Below are 15207 nucleotides of genomic sequence, written 5' to 3'. Positions count from 1 at the left end.
TTTGTTTTATCATAGCCTGGCCATACCAACGGATGTAGACCAAACATTACCAAAGTTCCCATACTTAAAACCCCTACAATCCAATCCATTAGCGGATTTTTGGTTTTCTGCATTCACACACGGGGACTGACCGGATCGAATGTACATGCGATGCTTAGTTAGCTCAGCCAGGGTTATGGCGCAGCTAGAGTTTTTACTTCTGTTGGCATGAGCAACCTAATTCATCACGGTTAACACCGCTTGCCTGCAGCTAACCAGGAGAATCTCTAACGGCAGGAGATGCACGTTTCATAATTCAGCCAATTAATACACGCTAGTGTATGCTAGGAAGAGCAAAACCGCTTGTATTGAGATCGTCCGTCAGCTGGAACCATGTGTTTGGACGCACGTGGTTTTGTCATCCAAAGGGAATGGGAAGCTGGCTTGCAGCCAGTCATACTGGATGTTTGAGAGGGAACATGTGTTTTAGAAGTCTGTCGAAGTATATCTTGTGCAACCCTCAAATAGTTCAGGTCTTGGGGTGGATGAGTCTAGCCTTAAAATTATATTAATGATTTTCAATAGGTACTCCAGTCAGTAATTTGTTGACTTAGTTGACATGTACGTTGTGATGGCAAAGTTCTTTTCAGGCCACTCTCCGTCTGCCTCGGATTGTTTTGGAATCTCCTGCATGTTAATGTGTGTACTCTCTCACAATGACATACACACACATCCCCAAAGAAGACCCCATGCCTGTGTTTGCATGTGTCACTGGCAACCCTCACTTCCACTCACAGTGATCCATTCATCTGTGGCCTGGCACCCACATAGGGAGTCCAGTTGAGAATGTCTAAGAGGGACTGTTCGGACCCAATGCTAGTTGTCTGCCTGGCACAGATTAGATCAACACTGATGAATATTTATCGGGCTATCATTGCGAGGGTGGCCTAGATTTTTACTAAGACTAGACTCCAAGAACCCTTTCTTTACCCTCCATCTGAAAAAAAGTCAAGATCCTGAAAAAGAAAGGGTGTCATTAAACTGATCCCTGCAATTTCTCTCAGACTCTCTAGTCGTTAACATAACTGACACGTAATTTTTCAGTCCTAGTGATGGAACCCTTTCTTCCCTTGACCCAAAATGCAAGTCCACCAGACAAAGACAGGAACTGTGCTGATCTGAACTGCAGCGAGCGGAAGACTGTGTTTTTGCTTTTGGGTTTAGTAAACGTGTGAAGAGGGAAAGGGCATGCGGTGTATAACGGGACAAAGACCAGAAATAAACCTCAGCCTCACAAAGATGCCCGATAAAAATTAATGAAAGTTCAAACAATGCAGACCTTTTATTGAAATGTATTCATAACTTTGCTGTTTATATTGCATGTGCCGTGATAATGCAACAGGAACAATGCATCATCTCGTGTGCGTGCTTCTCATGTTTGGTTTGGATGAAACTGTTTAAATGATGCGTAAAACAACAGCTGCACTTCCCAAAATATTTATATCTGCGGAAAACGTACACTAATTATGGAATGAACTCTACATCACCCTGCATGGCATGGTTGCCACCACTTCCAAAGACCAGTATTTCATTTCTTCAACCCAAGCTGGACATGTCCGACAAAATGGCACCACCATAAAAAAAATCGGAATGGAGTTTTGCAATGACAGCATTTTCTATTCCTTCCTGGATGTTCTGAGGCTAAACATTTCCTCTGTCTCTCTCTCTACAGGATGGTTCACTGGGCAACATAGATGACCTTGCTCAGGAATACTCAGAATACTACAACACCTGCTTCAGCGACGTCAGCGACCGTATGGAGGAGCTCCGCAAAAGACGAGTATCCCAAGAGCTTGATATGGTAAACAAACAGGCACTCATTTCTGATACATATGAGTTAGCTGCTATATCTGAAGCTGCTATATCTGGAGTATTACGAGACTCATTATGTCCAAAGGGAGAGTGCCATTTGTGGAAATTTACAGAGGTTCGGGTTGTCCCTTTCACATGAATGTAGGATAGTGGGGCACCTCTTTAGTTGCCTAGCTGCAAGTAAACTTATGAAGGAATGCAGGTTTCGCAAAGGTTGTTAGTGTGATAGTCCTCTAGCCAGTAGGCCCACATGTAAACAAAACAAGCACAGCTGATCCTCTAACTCTATCACAATTTAGAATGCATTTTGTCCCACGAAATAATGGAGATCATAGTGGCTTTATGTTTGCATTCTCGGTGAATTCATCCTTAAAAATTACTTTGGAACTTGGTTTGTAGAGTATCTGAAGTGAAAACAAAACCCTATAAATTCTATTCACACTGATGTCATATTAAGAGGTGTAATCAAGTGTACATGACTGAAAGACTGCTCCCAGCACTCTGGCCAAAGAATTGAATTATCATCATGATTTTATTATGATGGTCACGTTCCATCCATGACCCATGCTGGCTCTCCTCCATTGTGTGAAAGCTGGGAAGCCCCATTTTGAATTACATTTAAGTGGAAAATGCTGAAGTCGTGTTGGTGTTGCAGGGACAAACTAAAAAAAAAAGTGATCTGCCAAAGTTTGAGGTCCGTGGTAAAATTATAAAAATGTGTGTAGGCCCGACCTCCAGATGCTGATCGCGTGACGCAACATAGGATTCAGTTATTGCTCACACATGCTGCACGTGCATTCAGAATTGGTTGATCCGCAACCTTGTACATTTCCTTCTTCACTCATATGGTCACTGTTTTTCCACTCTGTATAAGGGCGCTTGCTTTTGATGTGGATTCGGCTGGGGCGTACAACAAGGTCAGGTCCAAAAGGATTGCTGATTTATCGAATGTGTCCTTTTAATGACACATCCAAGTCGTTTACAGTAAAAACAGTTATGCATCTGTTTGAGTTTTCTCGCTGTGTGGCACGAAGCTTAAATATAATATTTGTCACTTATTGTAAATTGCCTAAAGATAATTTGAATCGGTCTCATCTTTGGTGGACAAACCGGGGAATAGGAAGCAATCAGTGCCGAGGAGGCGAGAGCTGAAGGAGGATGTGGACTGGAGAGAAGGGATGAGGGGAATAAAGAGCAGGAGAGTTGAATTTGAGAGCCTGCAGCTGTCGCACCACTCTGCAAAGTTTGGCAGCAAAATATAGAGGAGAGGAGGGAAAAACATAGGAGGGAACACAGGAGAGACAACACCTCATTGAGGTTCTCTCAAAAGGCGCAGACTAAACCCACGCTGTATAGAATTTACTTTATGCCCTTTCTAAAATTGTCTTAAAAAAGCATTTGCATATAGCCTAACAATTTTTTGGTAAAACTAATACCAGAATATGACAAATCTGTCATACAATACATAGCTCAGAAAGTTTCAAGTGCTTACTTTTGGGCTATTGCAATCTAATTAAAACAAAGAGAGAATTGGCTTTAATGCCATACACCTGTCTGCCTGTGGATTGATGGCGATGAAGAAGGTCACAATCGATGTTGGGAATCTGGTAATGGCGAGGCATTTAGAAAGTGGCTCTCTAGAGGGACGAGGCCTTTATATGAAAGGCCAAAGTTTTGTAAAGGGTACTGGAAGATCGGTCTCAACAACACTGACTAACTTTCCGGTTATTGTCCTTATTTTGGTCTCATTTAAATGAAATCACCGGTAGGCATGATCCTTTCACGTCAGAATACATATTGCTTAATTAAATTTTCCCGAGTGAGGCCATCAAGCAAGTATGCAAATAAACTCCCCCATAGCACATGTATGCAACTTTTGGATTGGACTGAGTGGACTGTTTCTGTCATTCAGAAGATTACAATAAAGAAATGTGCTGTCTGCTAAATTGCCAAATATGTCTAATCAGTTAAATCTGTTGACTACTGAGTTCCTCTGTCTACTGGTAGAAAATTGACAGCTGTAAAACCTTAATCTGTCATTGTAATCGCCATGTTCGCTGCAAAGAATAAATTAATCTTATTCAGTTGCTGTTCTTGGCCATTGGTAGTGAGTTAGTGGTTAACGTAGTTGATACAAGGGCCCTTAGACTGACTGGGAATCAGGGCGTTGTCAGCGATAATACGATAAGAGGTATGGAAAATGGATGGGTGGAAGTCACTGATCTTCCATTGATGTTTTTGGTGGTTGCATTTGAACATTGTTTTTGCTTTGTTTTCACACAATATGTCGACTAGGCCTTTTAGGGGCCTCCCATTAATACAGCAATGGCTGTTTAAGTAAAACATGTCTCTTCTCCTATTTGGAGCTGACGACGGAGGCTCTCATAGATCACTATCCACTTCCTGCTGGCCCCCCCAGCGTGTTGTTTCTCTGTATCTTCATGTTAGCTTGGTAACAAAGGGGGTAAATCAACATCCCCTGAGGGAATGGGGACCCAGGGCTTAGCGCTACCACCATGCAACGTTTCCCAGCAGTCTTATAGATGAGAATCTCATTGGTATGCTAATCCAGTAATATTCTAATATAACGATGTAGACACTAACAAATTGTAATAACTGCACATCTTATAAATTGACAACAATTTCAGTTGTTCATGTTTCGTATTTGTGTGTTTAAGAGTACTTTTTAGCAGAATTGTTTATCAAAAAGTTGTCCAAGAAAGCATTGTTGATCAAATAACTTGAAACAATAAAGATGTGCTGTAAAGCTTACCCTTCTCTAATTACCAATGATTGACGATTCTATCATCTGTTTGATATTACTAATAGCTTTGTGTATACGGGACAAAGTCAAAATGCTGAAAAGAGAGCGACCATGATGAGACCAGATTTGTCTCCTCCTGATTTTCTTTGGGTTCTAGATTTTGTTTTTTGACACTATTTTCTTTGAAGTTTTAGAGAAAAATTTGTGGATGCATTGTAATTTAAGCATTTTCACGATTTTTCATTTCGCTGTCGACTAAAACTTTGTACCTCCAAAATTGTCACTTTTCAGGACAACCCCAAAATGGCAACAAAGAGAGTCAGCCATTTTCAACACCTTATATTGGTTAATAATTTGTAAAAATGACTTCCACCTTTGCGGATAGATCCAAGTATTGTATAGATATTTTTTTTGGGGGGGGGGGGGGCAAATTGTGACTTAAGAGGTTTTGGCCCAACTCCAGCGATGTATTTATTTTATTATTTTTGTTGTTGTTGTAATTTATGTTTGTGTTGATCACATCAGTTCTCTTGTAGACTGTGGTATTCCTTATACAGTGGTAGCCACAGGTGGAATCCCTTAAGCGTACCAAGACTAGTGGGTGGATGGGTGATTTTCTACAGAACAAAGGCGAGTAATTGCATCCAAAATATGGAGCGGGTGTATTACGGTCAAAAACTGATGGGTAATTTGGCTTCAAGTTGAGCCTTTTAAGATTGTGCTATTAAACAAACAGCAGCGTGAAATATTAATAAGGTGTCTTATAAATGTAATTTCAAAGCTTTGGAGTATTCAAAAGTTCCGTTGATACTTTTTTTTTGAAGAAGAAGAAGACAATTCTTTATTTAGTGATGACACTGCTCAAGCCTCTGGAATAACCTCTGAATTTTCAGTGATTGGTTTTGAGCTTGGTGGTCGAGACTTTGAAATATTTTACTTGGCCACGAGGCAAGCACCATTGGGGCCAAGTTGTTTGTCAAAAGTGGGTCAGATCATTGAGGTTACGACTACAGAGGAGAAGAAAGAAATGTAAACACCAGGTGCTTGTTTGTTCTTTCCACCTTCGGGCATTAGCATCGAAACGTAGCTTGCAGCTCTTTTGTTACGTTAAGATTTCCTTCAAATAATGTCGGCACTCCTTCAATGTTGAGATAACCCGCCAGCAGGTGTTAGATTTGTAAATCTTACTGCATGATTTATTTGTCGGCCTACAGAAGGTGACTATGTCATTGGAATTCGTAATAACTCTGGTATTTGCTGTTTGAATAGCAAAAATAACGTTGATCCAAAAGTATTTGGAATGCTTGACACTGTAGACACAAGCATGCCTATGCAGCAAGTGTGGCCATTCTCACTAACACACTTTTTGGATAGAGTGGGTTGATGCTGCTTTTTACGCTACTGATATGTTATACTGGTGTGTTTTTATGTGTACGTACAGTTCCGCATACTTGGATCACGCCACACTGGTCCCACAGCTTAACGTCTTTTTTTGGGCTTGCACCAGGCTTTCCAGTTGGTGCCTGTTCTTCTTGCAGCACTAACTATCGCCCTCACGCTCGCCCACCCATACTCGTCAGGCCACGCCAGCTGGCATACCTCCACCAAGCCACCTGGTCTTTCGGGTTTTGCCGCATAGCCGCCTACCTTTCACTTCGAAGCTTGGCACCGGCTGCACTGCGGTATCTACTGCTGACGGTGGGTTTAGCAGCTATGCTTGGACCGACAGTTACTATTTAACACTCACACAGGGTCTTCTCCCTTTCTTAGACATTCTAGAAATGCAGCCGTAGTCTTTGTGTGGTTTTTCTTTCTAAAATATGCCTCTGCAAGTTTGACTTGGTAGTTAAAGGCATACTGGTTGCCTAAATTGCTTCTCAGCATCTGTCAGCAGAGCGTGATCTGCATTAAGCCAAACATGCCTTTGCTATGCTCCTCACCTGATCTTTGATTCAATTCAGTCACACGTAAGCCATCAACGCCAGCATCACAAACAACCCCAGCATCACAAACAACCCCACTGACTGATCTCCACATTTACGAACATGTACACCGGTTCACGCCGAGGTAAGTGGGGCAACATCAGGAGCTGATGCTGCCAAGTTCATGTAAAGGATAGCGTCGCCTCCCGTGGGATTGGTTTGTGTGAACTATCCTTCACACGCCCACATACAAATCTGGCAAAAACATTGATTTTCTCTGTCAGCAAAGCTTCTGACAGAAATCCGAATTTTACCCCTGTAAGCTTTTGCATGAAATTTTCAACATCGCCCCGCGCTACTCACTCACAGATCTTTTTTTCACTGATCTTTCTCGTTTCGCATTTTCAAAGCCTCCCTCTGTGTCAAAGATTGAAGTGGGAGGAGCTCTTTGTCTGAATCTGTCCTCCACGGTGAAATGTATGAATTTTCGTCAAATGGTGTGCTTTTAATGTGCGGCATGTTGACTGGCCAACTAACGGCAGGACGTTTTAAAAATAGATTTTGCCTTCAGTTGGTGAGACTGTCATGCAACCATGAAAGAGGATCTGATAGCCAAAGCAATCTCCTGCCACTTTCTGCGAAACGCTGTGACGTTCAACTTCCACCGAGCGCTCACCTTGTTCACGGTGGCTCACTTTCTTTGTTCAGTTACATCATTGTACGCAGCTCAGTAATTTAAACTCAGCGGGCTGCCAAGGTTGTTTAAAGGATAGATTTGTTGTAAGTTTCTATAAAGTTCTGCTTCTAAAACGGTGCAGGCTCACTTCATTATTTTTTTCATAATTATGCAAATGTATGGAACGGATTGTTGGTTAATCGCACTTTAGATTAGTTTGTTCCCTAATGAACGAAGCATGAAGTTGATATTATGCTCCCATGGGCAGCATTATTCTACGAGAAGCACGTTGGCACTGTTTTGCTAGTATTGGTTTTTTGTCCTACTACTTTGACTCTTAGCAGGGTAAAACATTATCCCAAAGCTTCCTGACATGCATCCTGGCAATCTAATAAAGTCACTTCCTGTTCCTCTGCTGGCGCATTACAATAATTTTTTTATGGCCTGAGCCAGATACCTGCCATCTCACTTATGGGAATATTCCATCCTTCCCAGTCAGGACAAGTTGTTTGTGGGCTGTTTTCACATGACCTAGTTTGTATCTAGGAAAGAAAAAAATAACTGTGTAAGGCTGAAATTGAGAAACTGATTAACAGACTAATGGGTCTGAAGGAATCAATGTGGAACTGGTCCTTTCTGATAAACAACCCTTGAGGCTTTTAGCCACGATAGCATATTTTGTAGAGCTTCTCTTTTTCTGACCCAATGCCCACAGGTTCATTAGGCTATTTCACTCCTGGCCTAGTCCTGTAAGCATTATTCACTTATGAACTGACTCTCTGCCGAATATTTTGTCACAAAGGAGGAAAAACGATCAAATCCAAGGTCACAGTGATCAGGAAGTGCAACAGAGCATATTTAGGAAGGTGATATTAGGTTCAATTTCCTGTGAATGTTCTGCCGTGATTCATCTGGGAGAAAATAATAATTTGTCTTTTCCTGTTCTTTTAGGATGACTTAATTCCTCTTTTGTGATAAAAGGTCAACTACCAGCCTCCCAACATGACGGATGTCGCTTTCTTTATGCGGGCACATTGCTCTCTTTAGAGCGATTAACGTGCTGCCTCCATTGTTACGCTAATGTCAAATTATATTGTATTCTACAGTAATGATTCTGTTTAAAGACCATCTACATTTTCTGTTTCTACTTTAGATTTCAGTCTTTTTTTTCTCTTCAAAAATTACATCATAATTAACTTGAATGTCTTTCTCTTTGCACTTGAATCTTTTGCAACCTACGAAGGCAGGAAAGTAATTGTGCTATTCTGTTTTTGCCCATTAGTGAGCTCCATTTATGTGTCCATTGTTTCAAAAATTGGCAACTAAAACCATGTAAAGTATTCATAGGAACTTTATATTAATTGATGTAATTCACCATTTATGTCAGAAATGGGGGAGCTTACTTAAATACTTATGTTTTGCAAATTGGATTACATCACATTCGATTCTGGTGCTTTCTTTCAGTCTGAAAATAGAAACAAGAAGTTGTCTTGGAGGATATTCTTGGCATTTGTGACTCAGAGAAAATTATAAGTGAGGAGTTACGGCTTGTACTATAACACCTGCTCAACACATCATTGTCATTTTAGCAGCTCAAATGTGGAGTTCTGTGTGAAATGGACGTGAGGTTTTTTTAATAGCATGTGTCGCTCCTGCTTTGGAAAAGTCGAGATCCATCCAATATTTTGTTCAAGGGTGATTCAAAATGCTAATGCTGCTTTTTGCAAGGCTCTACTTGTTGAGTAAATGAAGGGTTGGGTTAAGCAGGGTGCTCGCACGTCTCCGTGTGTTTGCCACTCGTGGTCCCACATGCGGGTAATATTATCAGTAAATATGCCCTTCTAATCGGTCTGCAGTCACTTGACCCCTTTTCTCCCTTTGTAAAAACACAAAAGTGCTCATGCATGGTGTCTTATACATCTTTGTAATATACCCCGTGATCATGATGTTGACTCACCTCATTTTTTTCTCTCCCGTAGGAGAAACAGGATCCAAACAATATCTCTTTGCAGCTCCGCAGTGAGATCCAGGTATGAAGATGACACACACAGTGCACTTCCCCAGCCACTTCATTAGGTACAGAACACATTTTCCCATGGAAAACTAATGTAAGATAATGTATTCCTGGGTTAGACTGTCACTATCATATAACATTTATTAACCCTACAGGCGGTGTTTTAAGTAACATATTTGTCCAAAGAGAAGTTCACCATTATTGTCTGAACACCCAAATTTCACTTCTTGTTGAACTTGCCCTGTATGCAGTTAGGACATGGGAATGTATACAAAGCGTATTGCGTGGACAGCTACTGCACAGAGGGAGCTTTACATTAGCTTTAAACAAGTTTAACTAACCTTTCTCTTCTCCTCAGGAGTCACTGGGATTCAGCAGTGAAGTTTCTACTCCAGAAACAGACAGAAAGTAAGTTCACCGTCCAACACGCAATAAGCCCTTGAAATTGTATAGTCTGTAGCATGTCGGCACAATTAGGGATGCTCCGATCCGATACGTGGATCGGGTTTCGCCCCAGATATTAGGAAAAAAATAGATCTGGTATCTGTCAAAATGGTCCCAATCCACACCCCGATCCACAGAGGCTTATCTCCTGGGCGCGCGCACGTTCACGTCTCCAATGACGAGATGTAACGGGCAATGGTGAGGTAAATATTTCCCATTTGCTACGTTGACAATGTCTGTCTAAATCGGAAGCCATTTGGCAGGAAGGCGGGCCCCGTGTCGCCAGCTAGCGGAAGCCGTTCGGCAGCGAGAAGCAGCCTCCTTGCCACCGGGTCGCTGCCTCGCCGCCGTCTGGGACCTTCGCGAGAGAGATTGGGGGCTGGTTGGTCTCACCGCCGGCCAAGCGGGGCCTGCCTTGCTGTTGCCGGCTCGCGGAAGCCTTTCGGCATCAAGGCGGGCCCCGCTCCGCTGGCTCACGAAAGCAGCCCTCGCACCGCCGTCGGGGGACCTTCGCAAGAGAGAGCGGGGACTGGCTGGACTCACCGCCGGCCAAGCGGGGACCTCCGCTCTTTCTCTCGCGAAGGTCCACCGCTGCCTGATCGGGGCCTGCCTCGCTGCTGCCGCGAGTGGCGAGCCAGCAGGCTCCATGGAAGGACGGCCGTGTGGGAAGCGGCAACAAAGTTTGCCGAGGCGGGCGAGACTGCGAATAATGTAATTCATTATGCCTGTTGTATTGGCATTTTGTGCATAAAGGTGGCATTTGGTGATAATCTATTTTCTTAAACTATGAAGAGCAAAAAAAGCATGTAGCCTATGAATATTTCTTTACGTGCAGACATGACAGACAGTGTGTAGACAGAAGCAAGTGGCGCAGGAGCCTTGGCCACATCAAACTCATTTTGTAAACAGAAGCGCTTGGAATCAGACGAGCCTTGGCCACATTATGCACAGTTGAAACATTGACACTGCTTGAATGTGAGAAAATAAAAGTGTACCGTCACTTCGGTAATGATTACATTCTTTCAATATACATTAATTACATGTATTGAAAATATTGAATGAAAATCATGCTCAAATAAATGTTCAAAAAATATTTCAAAGACATTAAAGAACATCTAAAAGCATTTGAGGTTTTTTTTGTGGAAATATATTGAATATTATTGGGGGAATCTAGTGCAGACAATTTAGTATGGATCGGTATCGGCAGATGCTGAACCCAAGGTATCGGTATCGAATCGGTAATGAAAAAAGTGGATCGGAGCATCCCATCCCTAAGCACAATACTCCGTGCAAACCAGAGTGTCAAACATCACATTGCGTCACATTTAGCTTCTCCACGCACAAACGCACTTCCAATCTGCTACTCTTGTGATTGATGGAGCTTCACGGCAAGGGGCTTCAAGGAAAGGTCACAGAAGCGCGCCCGCAGGCAGTCGAGGTCACCTCCTCGGGTGGAAAGCTGCCACTTAATAGATGAGTGCAGCCAGGCGTGCGAAAGAGGACACGATGCTGTGTTTGGCCCGAGCCGACGAGCATGTAGATACTTGAAAACACTGATTTACTGAGACAAACAGACTCATACAATGCAATGTAAGCCAACTGTTAATAACAACAACAACAAAAAATCATATTTGTGTTTCTTAACCACATCTAGATCAATGGTCGATACCAAGTTGCAAAAAAATGTGTGGCATTGAAGTTTGATGATGCTACATAAAACACTAAAAATTAATCTGTCATTCATAGGTGACCCCTACTGGCAGAAATATATAGGAGCAGTAAACTGATTTTGTTTCAATCTGTAACTACTAGGAATGTAAGGATATCCAAACATCACGATACGATATTATCACAATATGAAGTTCACGATATGATAATGATCACAATATTGTGGGGAGGTTGCCGATATTAAAAAAAGGTCACAATATTGTAAAAAAAAGAAGAAAAGAGCTCATACTAAAAAAACACACACAATATTGTGCTTTTGTACATAACAGCAATGCATATAAACAACCTACAATCAGTGGTACTTTAATAACACTTAATATTGAGGTACTTACTTGATAATACACGCACGTCGCACATATTGAGTTCCTCCTCATATTCACTCGGTTCACAAGCATATTACCTTCCCTTTTATCTGACCATTAGCGTGGATTTTAAACATAGAAGGGCCAAAACATGCCTTGTGAAAATTAAACTGCACTAAAAACTAGCCACCAGAGGGTGCTACAACTGCACAAATGGAAATCTACCTTTCTTTTTTAACAGATGTGCTGCTTTTAATATCGGGACATGACGACAATATTGTGGCAGTTTTAATATCACGTTATCACGATATTTCCGTTATCGCTACATCCCTAGTAGCTACCCCCACTTAGTCGTCTTGCCTGGCACTGACTTCACCCAAATTTCCACAGTTCAGGTTTGAAGGAACCTTAAGATTCCAACATGTCCTGCCATATGCGAACCAGCTGTGTCCACCCCTAGTTGTGATAATGATTTATATTGTATAACGCAGTGTTAATTGTGTTGTATTACTATATTATACTTAAGCTGTGTGACTCGTACTTTGTGTCCTTTGGCCACATCGTTGGGGCGCTGACAGGAAAACAGCTGGCTGCTTCCTCCTGCAGACCCGCTCGTTCCAGTAGGCTTTCTCCTTTCCTTCCTGCCTTTGTGTCCAGACGGGGGTAGGAGGGTGAGGAAGGTACCTTTTAGAGGGCGATGGCCAGATGATTACAGCCCAAAGAGCACAGACCAAGGAGCTTTATTGAACCGGGTTTGGGTGTGGTTCCTGTAACACAAAGTGTATGAGCTCACGCCATAGAAATGGGTCAGGAAGAAGAAGAAAAAAACCTAATGCCCCCTCGTTCACTCCTTTGTAATAACATTAGGTATACCTGCAGACTTCATTTGAGTGACAGTGCAGTGTTTCATTTGACTTTGGTACAGGCAGCTTGGCCACCCTTGCTGAGTGGATGCTTCATGTGCCATACTTGGTTATAGAAATACCTAACATAGCACAAAAAAGGTAATTCCTCTCATATTTTAGGGGAGATTTTCACCCCTGCATGACCCTCCATGGGCTTGCACTGTTCACTTGACAAGCATGTGCAGCAGAGGAAGCGCATACCACAGAGTGGCCTCTCTCGTAGATGTATATGTTGCGCTGACAAAAGCCCGAACATAATGGGAACCAGATGCCAAATGATTTGGAATGACGTCGCCCCTCTGCTGCTGTACTGTTCGTCTTCCTGTCAGTTTGGTTTCTTATGCTTGGTTTGACGCTAGTCGTTTAAATATTGCATGATGAATTGCCTTTGCTTATCCCAAGCAAAATGCCACTGTTATAACTAAAAGCTTGGGCCAATATTAGCTCTTTTAAAATATACCTTTTAAAAAATAATCATCATAAAAATCTGATTTTGGGGGATTTAGAATTTATTTTACACAAAGAAACACAGTAGAGTAAAAACAATTGTACGGTTTTAGCACTTTTGGGGTGGGGGGGTGGGGGGCTAAAACAATAAAATTTCATCAAACATCTTTATATTTGACTGGGATAAAAAAGTTAGTTTATTCATTTTACATTTTCTATATTTCATCATCCTATTAATCGGTTATCGGAATTTTCTTCTGCCATATTAGTGTCCCCCCCAACAAAAAAAAATCTATATTGGTCAGTCAAAGAAATCCTGTCAGTCGGGCCATAGTTGAAATGTATGGAGAGCTGTTGTATGGTAGTTTGTTGACTTTTTTTTTTAAATACTTTTTTGTCTTGTTGCTTTAAAGTCTGAGAAAGTAGAATATGCCTGTTCAGTGCAAGACCCAAATTATTTTGACCAGAATGTACTAAAATACACTATTTCCATTATATCTTCTGAGGAAAAATTAATTGAACTGACTTTCTTGAATAACAAATTATTACACTATGTGCTCAACAGATTCATTCTGAGTTTATTAGAAACATAACTCATGGGTCTAAATGGGCTGGACTGCTTTTTATATAGTGCTTTAACTACACCATATGGTGCCAAAAGCGCTTTACAATGCCTCGCATTCACCCATTCACACACACATTCACATATCACTGGTGGACTGCTGCCCGCAGGCCACTGCCGGGTCCACTGGGAGCAAATTGGGGTTCAGTGTCTTGCTCAAGGACACTTCGACATGGTCACCAGGGGTGAGGATCAAACCCACAACCTCCTGAATGGGAGACGACCACTGAGCCATGCCCCATGTCGTCTAATGTATCGAAAAGAGGGTGTGCATTATTATATTACTGTTAGAAAAAAATAATGTAGATGAATGTTATTAAATATGCCAAACGTGAGTTTATTGACCATGCTGCAACATTTTCATTGGCTTTTCTATTCCTCACCATCCGTTATAGTGAATGGTTTTCAGGTACAGCAAATGTCGAACCTAGTCAGAATCCCAACATTTCGACCACACATGGATACCCGTCATCACCCGCGTGCAGGACAATGGCACCCAGAGGGATTGACCCACACTTGATCTTTGGCTGCACCTCACACCGCCACCACCACACCTACCCAATCAATGTCACTCCTTGTTGGCAGGAGGTGGGCACACTTGTCAGGATGCATTGCAGTATGGTGATGACTGCCGGGGAGTTCAAGCAAGGGACTTCCTGTTAAGGGTATTGTTACAGAACGAGTGGGGCAGCATACTAATCGATGTTGATGAAAGCGAGACAGAATCATGATGAAGAGCTATTCCGGAAAAGTGTACAGCTTACCCTATGTAGCACCAACTTAAGTTGAGATTCACATTTTACCGTATGCCTTAATTGGAAAGTTAGGTTTTAAGCAATAAGCGTTTTCCATTCAACACATCGGATTGAATTAAAAAGGGGGGATGCAATAGATGGGGGGTTAAACCAATTAAGTTGCCAGGCTGCACAATGCCTGGATTGACACTCTGAAAAGATATTCAGGCTCTTTTTTAAGTATGTGAGCAGCCACAGATGTGTGTGCGCGCTGCACAGGCTAATTTATAGAGCATGAAGGAAGAAGCTTGGTTAGTTGGGGGGGAGGGGGGTGCACTGTCTCAGAAAAGGTCCCATTGAGTTGGTGCTTTCACGTTAGCTTTAGTTTATCTGCAAGCAGGCAAATGAGTTGAGGTGTCCATTCAATTAGCATCTCATTACGACACCATAGTTTCAATCTCCTGTAGGGAGTCCAAATCGTAACACAGGTACTGTATCTCAACATGGCTTTTGTTTTTCCTATGGAAGCAGTAAGTAATGATGGCCTGAAAAGTAATTTTTGAGTAGCAGATGTTTTTTCTGGTCCTGGTTTTAATGTGAAGAAATAATTTTCTAATGATGCCATTTCTCACATCTCTTAAAAAAGTTGTCTAACTTGGAGCCAGTAATGGTGGAAAAAGGCTTTCGTGTGCCTCTCAGTTGTTATTTTTTTTCTCTTAATTTTGATTACTTTGGACAGTTCATAGATCTGTCAGGACTTTTTCTGCTTAGTGCTTTCCATGTCGTAACATCATCCCA

General features: G+C 42.0%; 1 protein-coding gene across 3 annotated transcripts in view; it reads left to right on the top strand.

Moving 5' to 3' along the window:
• The window catches only part of sash1a (SAM and SH3 domain containing 1a), a 163386-nt gene that overhangs the window by 116552 nt on the left and 31627 nt on the right, over window positions 1–15207 (top strand). For all 3 annotated transcript variants that reach the window (XM_086060755.1, XM_086060757.1, XM_086060756.1), the window contains exons 2-4: window positions 1712–1840; window positions 9193–9243; window positions 9586–9635. In XM_086060755.1, the coding sequence (XP_085916881.1) occupies window positions 1712–1840; window positions 9193–9243; window positions 9586–9635 (230 nt within the window). The remainder of the gene's footprint in view (window positions 1–1711; window positions 1841–9192; window positions 9244–9585; window positions 9636–15207) is intronic.

This window comes from Leptonotus elevatus, chromosome 18, assembly GCF_054856555.1.
Source record: "Leptonotus elevatus isolate MCC_2025b chromosome 18, RoL_Lele_1.0, whole genome shotgun sequence".
NCBI lineage: Eukaryota > Metazoa > Chordata > Actinopteri > Syngnathiformes > Syngnathidae > Leptonotus > Leptonotus elevatus.
The sequence above is the reverse complement of the archived record's forward strand: the minus strand, read 5'-3'. Positions and strand labels throughout refer to the sequence as shown.